We start from the raw sequence: 9,705 nt of genomic DNA on the forward strand, positions 1-9,705 counted from the left end.
ATCTCGAAATAAATCATATGAAGAATTCTTTTTCAATAATAATAAAAAACGGTCAATAAAATAAAATAAATTAACATATGGATATTTTACATTCGAATATTTCACCATGTTGACTTTGCTAAAGTCTTTCTACTTCCGGTATTTTTCCCATAAACATGGTAAATAAAACACTTGGTTTTTATCTGGTTGAATCTGTATGTTTTAATCTATTTTAAAAGAGGATTTATACAATTTGCAATAGAATGATATGTTGTTTTATATTGTAAATGCTAATTTTAGCAATTTGAAATTGGCAAAATGTTCTACCGAAGCGTTTTCTTCAGCTATAATGTTTCTATAATATTTGAGAATTCCAATAGAAATCAAAGAGATTTTGAATTAAAATTGATAAAAAATGACATTTGGTATCAATCCTTATTTTAAAGGCATGTGTACATAACTTTTGCATGACCATATGTTTACCAAATGATGCAAATCAATAATTTGAACTGTCAGTAAAAAAAATTGTCACAATTTTTGACGTTGCAATCTCCAGGATTAGACATCTATTTATATTTGAATGAATTTGAAAAGTAAAACTTGTATATAACATGTATAATACACTGAAGAAAGAAGAATGAACCTTGTATGTAGTTTGTCATCCTGGTTGACACATTTGGCCTATTCTGTCTTGTTGGAATATGTACTCAAAAACTGGGAGGGGGGGGGGGGGAAGGGGGTGTGGTGGTTTAATCCTGTAGACTGCTAATTCTTTTCTAATACATGTGTTTCATAATGTAGTGTTCCTAATTATTCAATCAGACAACTAACATGCTAGTCACATTGAGCAATCTCCTGGAGTAGACCTCTTATAAATGTATTTCTAAAGTCGAACTTGCATATATATATGTATAAAACTAGTAAACGGAACCAATTAATATATAGTGTATAGATTTTGCTGTGGACAGATTCTAGAAGTGCTCCAAATATGATAAAACAGTTGTTCTAAAACCGCATTTAATAATGTCACTCAGAATCAACTGAATCCAGGAGATTACCCATATTCAGCTATGAAAACAAAATGAACCTTGTAATAGATATCAGCTTATTTAGGCTGTTGTGGCTCTTGTTGACAAGTGTACTGCTTTAGTACTTATATACCCCTATGGGTATCTTTTTGTTACATTAAGAAGTAACTAAGCTAAAATTGAAGTACATGTAATCTGACTTATTGCAGGATAAATATTTAATACCTTTCCAAAGTAAAAGGTTGAAATGTATAAACACAATCTTGACTAGTCCTAAATATAAGACCTATACGTAACCTATTTCATATTCATCATTCATTAATCTGATATTTTACTTTTTTCATTTTCCATGTTACGTTAGGTCTTAACAGATCTTTGCAAAATCGTGTAGCAAAAAAATTGACATTAGACATCGATTTAGATCTAATGAATTTAAACAATTAAAACAGCCTGTATTTACATTAATTTTGACCTATTTATAAACAAAACTAAAAAATAAATACCTTTTGACAAAATAATTTAACTGTCACATCCGAAAAGTCATGATTAAATCCTCTCATTTAATTAAATTCCTTGTACAGCCGATATACAAATGGCCGCCATAAAGTGCGCGAAATCTGATTGGCTAATACAAATGCAAGCGTTTAAATGAGTCCAGATGTTTCTAACGGAATATTTTTTTAACGAAATAATTGCCCATGCACCGTCAGTGTGTTCGAATATTTTTTTCCGGTCAAAAAATTGGAATCAATCTGTAAAATGCTTTACTTAACCAGTATGGCCGATGAGCGAAACAGACTGATAATTCTATTTTATTTTTAATTGATAAGTACATTGTTTGAAAGTTTTTGTTAATAATAGACCATGCAATTGAAAGAACAGAAGATAAGCTTTTGAATAAAGCTTGAAAGGCAAGCCAACAGACATTTTTTTAATTTTTCAAAATGCTACGCGTTTATGAGCAATAACTATTAGACGTCAGGCTTGACCAAGATAAAACTATAACAAGCCTGTAACGTCTAATCTATTGGACTAAATCTTGACCTGAATGTTTAGATGTTTGTGTAATTTTGATTTATAGAATCATTTAATTGCAGTATATTTAGTGTATATCTCAGTGATTATGTCTATGCTAAAGTTTCAAGTGATAAGTAAATTTGTCGGTAAAAGACAACTATTTCTAAACTATAAAAAGTTTTCTGCAGGTTTTTATCATTGCGACTATATATATATTTATTCAGGCGACAGTCAAAGTGAAGGCTAAGGAGCTCCGTGGCAAAAGAAAGGAAGATCTTCAGAAGCAGCTCCTGGAACTAAAAACAGTAAGTTGTGATGCATGTTTTAGGAAAATGCCTCACTTAATAAATTCCATAATCGTTATTTTGAACCAGTAATGAGGATCAAAACATTTTATAAAAGCCAATGTATATGGTTATTGAAAATAGAATGGGAATTTTTATTTTTGGATATTTTTAGATGGATTTTCTAAATGTTTTTTTTTGTATTTATAATTTATATGATGCACATGATTACTGAGTTTCTTTAAAAATAAACGTTTCCTTTAAAATTTTGTAATTACATATTTCATTAAAAAAAAACGAATTTGAATCTAGATGTTTTAAATATTTTCAGAGCAGTTGATCTTTGTAATGAAAATTAATATAAATATAATATATCTTTATTCCAGGAATTACAGAGTCTTCGTGTTGCCAAGGTAACTGGTGGAGCTGCCTCTAAACTAGCAAAAATGTAAGTACAAAAATAATGGCAAAATCCTTAACACTTACATTGAAATATTATTATTTTAAGATATGATCAGGTCTAGGATTTCATGATATTTATGGACTGTCCGTGGATTTGTGGACGGTCTAGAAATTTAGATTTTTCAATCCATAAATTTACAGATATTCAATGTGAAATTTGCTGTTTTTAGTATTACAATAAAATCCGCAGCTAAAGACAAGTTGTTTTATTGATTGTTTATATTTACAAAGGTAATGGGGTGAGTTTCATCTTTGTATGATGATTTTGAAATTTTTGTTAAAAGTGAAAATTGAAAGTCATCAAACTGTTCTGAATCTTAGCAAACTGTTACATTTAATCATATAATACCTAACCTTATTCATTTTAACCTGCGGTTTTAAATTTCATTGCAACTTTTACTATTTTCTTAATGTCTGTAAATTTGCAGGAAACTCTGTGAAATTATGGATTGTCCGGGGATTTGCGGACTGTCCATAAATATAATGAAATCCTAGACCCGATGATGCTAACCCACATATTTGTACTGAAGTGAAGTGTTTTCATTGTATGCTAAAACTTTCAACAGTATGCATTCATATTTTTAACTTCCTTAATGCCCAATTTGATACAATGTCGTTGATGTCAATCATGTTAACTAAATGATATTCAGCCAGGGTTGCTTTTAAACTGCACTATTATCAGAATTTTTATCTTTAAACACATGAAATTTTTATGGATTTTGTAAATTCAAAACTTGACAGGTCTGCAATAGAAATTAGCTTGATAAATTAAAATATTAAGGAAAAGGTAACTTAACCAATAAAAGCCACAAATGATGATTCTAGTTTCAGATATACGATGAAGATTTTATTTTGGATCGATAGGACTGATGTGGCTTTTACAGTAAATCTGAATTTATCAACCATATAATCTATTGTTTATTTGCTTAAATATAATTTAGGTCATTTCCTTAACAGGACATAAGACTTGTTGTTCAGATTTGGTTTAGTACAATTTGCTAAGAATCTATATGATTCTACAAGGTAATTCATAAGAGGGTAAAGAAATAGTAAGTCAGCAACATTTAGGACTGTCAATGCTGGAATTTAGATCTATTGCACCTAAAATAAAATTTTGTTTGTTTCCCCTCCCTTTACCTACCTATAAAAAGCACAGCTACCCCAAATTTATTGCCAAGCACAAAATTTTTTTTTTTACTAAACCTGGAAGTGTGTGTCAATGAGAATCACATCTTTATATCTGTCACATGTTTTTGAATTGTGAATATATAAGCTGGGATAAATGTTGGATAAAACTGAAAAAATGGTTCTAAACTTCAAACAGATGCTTGTTTTGAACTCCATATTCTCAATTATTTACTGACCTACCTACCCTTCCCAAACTAGCACGAGTCGTGGAAACAAAGATGCTTGCCTTAGTTAAGATTTAACTAACTGGTTTTCAGCTGAATGTCGTACAAACATGCACTGAATTATAACTGTCAAGAAATGATATGGCCACAAGTGATGATCATTGATACAGATTAAAACAATGAAGATTTATGTAATATGGATCGATAGGACTGATGTGGCCTGCATATTTTATATAAGCATTTATAAGTAAAAAAAACACCTTGTGTTGGCTAGCTTTATTGCTCAGATGTGTCAGTGTCTTATTTGGCAAGCTTTCAAAACAGGGAGGGCATATTATTTGTCTTTCCTGTTCTTTGTCTCTTATTTTTTGCATTAAAACTACATGTACTGCATAGAATATTATGAACATTGTTTTAATGCTGCCTAAGCCTTTAAACAGAACTACTGCAACAAATTTGTTTCAAGTACAAGCAAACCTTTACTACAATTTACAATTCAGTATGGTAGGAACTAATGTTCATATTTTTGTCAAGTCTTGACGTTCTAGTTGGTCTCCCCATAAGGGAATAGGTTGAAACTTCACACTGTTATTTGAGAGCATATTAGGTCAATTTCCAAGGACAATTACTCTAAAATAGTTTTTGACAGAATTATTGCCCCTTTTTGGACTTTGGAATTTTTACATTATCTTGCTTCAAGTATCGCGCATTGATCGAGAATATTGAAGCACACTTTCCTACCAACATTTTTTTTCCTGGGTATTATTTTGATTATTAAGGTGAAGCCACAAGTGATGATTATTGTCTCAGATATGAGAATGAAGATTTTATAATGGATCGATAGGACTGATGTGGCTTCCATCATACTCATAGTTATTGCTGTTAACTTTAGTAAATTGTTGAAACAAATTAACTACATGTATTTTATGGGGGTAACATAATTGTAGGGTAGTTGTGATGACAATGTCTTGTCTATACCACAATTGTGCAGTGTGACTAGGGCAATGTCTTGTCTATACCACAATTGTGCAGTGTGACTAGGGCAATGTCTTGTCTATACCACAATTGTGCAGTGTGACTAGGGCAATGTCTTGTCTATACCACAATTGTGCAGTGTGACTATGGCAATGTTTTGTCTATACCACAATTGTACAGTGTGACTAGGGCAATGTCTTGTCTATACCACAATTGTGCAGTGTGACTAGGGCAATGTCTTGTCTATACCACAATTGTGCAGTGTGACTAGGGCAATGTCTTGTCTATACCACAACTGTGCAGTGTGACTAGGGCAATGTCTTGTCTATACCACAATTGTGCAGTGTGACTAGGGCAATGTTCTTGTCTATACCACAATTGTGCAGTGTGACTAGGGCAATGTCTTGTCTATACCACAATTGTGCAGTGTGACTAGGGCAATGTCTTGTCTATACCACAATTGTGCAGTGTGACTAGGGGCAATGTCTTGTCTATACCACAATTGTGCAGTGTGACTATGGCAATGTCTTGTCTATACCACAATTGTGCAGTGTGACTAGGGCAATGTCTTGTCTATACCACAACTGTGCAGTGTGACTAGGGCAATGTCTTGTCTATACCACAATTGTGCAGTGTGACTATGGCAATGTTTTGTCTATACCACAACTGTGCAGTGTGACTAGGGCAATGTCTTGTCTATACCACAATTGTGCAGTGTGACTATGGCAATGTCTTGTCTATACCACAACTGTGCAGTGTGACTAGGGCAATGTCTTGTCTATACCACAATTGTGCAGTGTGACTATGGCAATGTCTTGTCTATACCACAACTGTGCAGTGTGACTAGGGCAATGTCTTGTCTATACCACAACTGTGCAGTGTGACTAGGGCAATGTCTTGTCTATACCAAAAACTGTACAGTGTGACTAGGACAATGTCTTGTCTATACGACAACTGTGCAGTGTGACTAGGGCAATGTCTTGTCTATACGACAACTGCAGTGTGACTAGGGCAATGTCTTGTCAATACCACAGCTGTGCAGTGTAACTAGGGCAATGTCTTGTCTATACCACAACTGTGCAGTGCGACTAGGACAATGTCTTGTCTATACCACAATTGTGCAGTGTGACTAGGGCAATGTTTTGTCTATACCACAATTGTGCAGTGTGACTAGGGCAATGTCTTGTCTATACCACAATTGTGCAGTGTGACTAGGGCAATGTCTTGTCTATACCACAATTGTGCAGTGTGACTATGGCAATGTCTTGTCTATACCACAATTGTGCAGTGTGACTAGGGCAATGTCTTGTCTATACCACAACTGTGTAGTGTGACTAGGGCAATGTCTTGTCTATACCACAATTGTGCAGTGTGACTATGGCAATGTCTTGTCTATACCACAATTGTGCAGTGTGACTAGGGCAATGTCTTGTCTATACCACAACTGTGCAGTGTGACTAGGGCAATGTCTTGTCTATACCCACAATTGTGCAGTGTGACTAGGGCAATGTCTTGTCTATACCACAATTGTGCAGTGTGACTATGGCAATGTCTTGTCTATACCACAATTGTGCAGTGTGACTAGGGCAATGTCTTGTCTATACCACAGCTGTGCAGTGTGACTAGGGCAATGTCTTGTCTATACCACAATTGTGCAGTGTGACTATGGCAATGTTTTGTCTATACCACAACTGTGCAGTGTGACTAGGGCAATGTCTTGTCTATACCACAATTGTGCAGTGTGACTAGGGCAATGTCTTGTCTATACCACAACTGTGCAGTGTGACTAGGGCAATGTCTTGTCTATACCACAATTGTGCAGTGTGACTAGGGCAATGTCTTGTCTATACCACAACTGTGCAGTGTGACTAGGGCAATGTCTTGTCTATACCACAACTGTGCAGTGTGACTAGGGCAATGTCTTGTCTATACCAAAACTGTACAGTGTGACTAGGACAATGTCTTGTCTATACGACAACTGTGCAGTGTGACTAGGGCAATGTCTTGTCTATACGACAACTGCAGTGTGACTAGGGCAATGTCTTGTCAATACCACAGCTGTGCAGTGTAACTAGGGCAATGTCTTGTCTATACCACAACTGTGCAGTGCGACTAGGACAATGTCTTGTCAATACCATAGCTGTGCAGTGTGACAAGGGCAATGTCTTGTCTATACCACAGCTGTGCAGTGTGACTAGGGCAATGTCTTGTCAATACCACAGCTGTGCAGTGTAACTAGGGCAATGTCTTGTCTATACCACAACTGTGCAGTGTGACTATGGCAATGTCTTGTCTATACCACAACTGTGCAGTGTGACTAGGGCAATGTCTTGTCTATACCACAATTGTGCAGTGTGACTAGGGCAATGTTTTGTCTATACCAAAACTGTACAGTGTGACTAGGACAATGCCTTGTCTATACCACAACTGTGCAGTGTGACTAGGGCAATGTCTTGTCTATACCACAATTGTGCAGTGTGACTATGCAATGTTTTGTCTATACCAAAACTGTACAGTGTGACTAGGACAATGTCTTGTCTATACGACAACTGTGCAGTGTGACTAGGGCAATGTCTTGTCTATACGACAACTGCAGTGTGACTAGGGCAATGTCTTGTCAATACCACAGCTGTGCAGTGTAACTAGGGCAATGTCTTGTCTATACCACAACTGTGCAGTGCGACTAGGACAATGTCTTGTCAATACCATAGCTGTGCAGTGTGACAAGGGCAATGTCTTGTCTATACCACAGCTGTGCAGTGTGACTAGGGCAATGTCTTGTCTATACCACAGCTGTGCAATTTGACTAGGGCAATGTCTTGTCTATACCACAGCTGTGCAGTGTGACTAGTGCAATGTCTTGTCTATACCACAACTGCAGTGTGACTAGGACAATGTCTTGTCTATACCACAACTGCAGTGTGACTTGGACAATGTCTTGTCTATACCACAGCTGCAGTGTGACTAGGACTGTAGGACAATGTCTTGTCTATACTACAACTGTACAGTGTGACTTGGACAATGTCTTGTCTATACCACAACTGCAGTGTGACTAGGACAATGTCTTGTCCTATACCACAACTGCAGTGTGACTTGGACAATGTCTTGTCTATACCACAGCTGCAGTGTGACTAGGACTGTAGGACAATGTCTTGTCTATACTACAACTGTACAGTGTGACTTGGACAATGTCTTGTTTATACCACAACTGTGCAGTGTGACTAGGGCAATGTCTTGTCTATACCACAACTAGACTGTTCACTTATCTACTCACTATAATTATTCTGATATTGAAATCCCTGAAATTTAGTGACAATTTAGAATTTCAAGCAGGACAAGTGCATTACACTCTATGGTTTTATCGTTTCAGCCATGTTGTGAGGAAATCAATTGCTCGAGTTTTGACAGTCATTCACCAGACACAAAAAGACAACTTGAGGAAATTCTACCGTAACAAACGTTACATGCCGAAGGACTTGCGGCCAAAAAAGACACGTGCTATAAGACGTTTACTCACCCCACGTGAAAAGTCTCTGAAAACAAAGAAGCAACAGAGGAAAGAACGTCTGTACCCAATGAGAAAATATGCTGTTAAAGCTTAAATGTGTCTAATAAATTAAAAAAAGAGAATTTTTGTGTTGTAGTTAATGAAGTTACAAAAATAATCATAATCTAAAAGAAGATAGCTGTGAAAGTTGCATCATGTTTCATAGTGTTGGTATAACCAGGTATACAGTACTAGTATATGTGATTTCACTTTTCTTGGTTTGCATTGTAACAGACATTTTATATTACAAGGGGCTGCAACACTGGAAATATTTTTTTGAGATTTGTACCATTTAATTTTAGTTCTAGACAAATAACATTCATGCAAATTTTCAGCTCATGTGCTTGCCACATTTGTGTTGGACAGTGAAAAGTGATGCAATGATTTAAATTTCCACTCAAAAGGTCTATATGACTTGGACAAAAAAAACAACATTTGCATCAATGGTCAAAAGGCTCAAAACCTAAAATTTGAAATTCTTTCATAGATCAAGCGAAACACTTAGTGAATTTAAACAGAAAAATCTGCAAAGGAAAATGAAGAAATAAGCTCAGATTTAAATTAAGAAATCAATTTTTGTGCCATTCTTAGCCTGATTGAAGTGAAAAGCTTTGGCAATGCTTTTCATTTTGGAGTTAATTTGCACAATAAAAATGATGATTTTGGAAAAGCTGGGTGAGGGAATGATCTGAAATTTTGCACTCAAGCAACTGGTCCAAACCTACATCAAATGGTACACAGATAATGGAAAAACATTTGTAGTCCCCTTTTGACGAAAAAAACCTTAATCCCTTTAAGAGTTTCAAATTTTAGGCTTTTGACCTTGGTGGCGTTCTTTTAAAAGCATTGTGTAGATGGAAACTAAGTCTTCACCAGTTACCTGATGCTCTCATTGAGTCCTTACATTATATTGCCTCCGTGGTCGAGGGGTTAGTCAATGACTTCTAATCCAGTTACCTCTGGCGTGGGTTCGATCCCCGGGAGATGCTTTGGTAGTTTATCACTGAGGAAGGAAGTCTAGTACTGGTGTAACTCTCCAGGAAGGATGGTTAGGAAACCAC

At 35.7% G+C, this 9,705-nt stretch overlaps 1 protein-coding gene across 1 annotated transcript; it reads left to right on the forward strand.

Moving 5' to 3' along the window:
* The first annotated feature begins 92 nt into the window (after nt 1-92).
* On the forward strand, nt 93-8,727 carry LOC132759377 (large ribosomal subunit protein uL29-like). Its single transcript, XM_060751141.1, has 4 exons — nt 93-158; nt 2,249-2,329; nt 2,695-2,756; nt 8,468-8,727. The coding sequence occupies exons 1-4, from the start codon at nt 156-158 to the stop codon at nt 8,697-8,699; spliced, it is 378 nt and encodes a 125-aa protein (XP_060607124.1). The 5' UTR covers nt 93-155; the 3' UTR covers nt 8,700-8,727.
* The last annotated feature ends 978 nt before the right edge of the window (nt 8,728-9,705 follow it).

Source organism: Ruditapes philippinarum, unplaced genomic scaffold (genome assembly GCF_026571515.1).
Source record: "Ruditapes philippinarum isolate M1 unplaced genomic scaffold, ASM2657151v2 ctg374_1_1_1_1, whole genome shotgun sequence".
NCBI lineage: Eukaryota > Metazoa > Mollusca > Bivalvia > Venerida > Veneridae > Ruditapes > Ruditapes philippinarum.

Excerpts from the sequence above, each read along its gene's own strand:
- LOC132759377 (XM_060751141.1), top strand. Across the intron at positions 2,330-2,694 it reads AGCTCCTGGAACTAAAAACA|GAATTACAGAGTCTTCGTGT; the intron begins GTAAGTTGTGAT and ends TCTTTATTCCAG. Across the intron at positions 2,757-8,467 it reads GCCTCTAAACTAGCAAAAAT|CCATGTTGTGAGGAAATCAA; the intron begins GTAAGTACAAAA and ends TTATCGTTTCAG.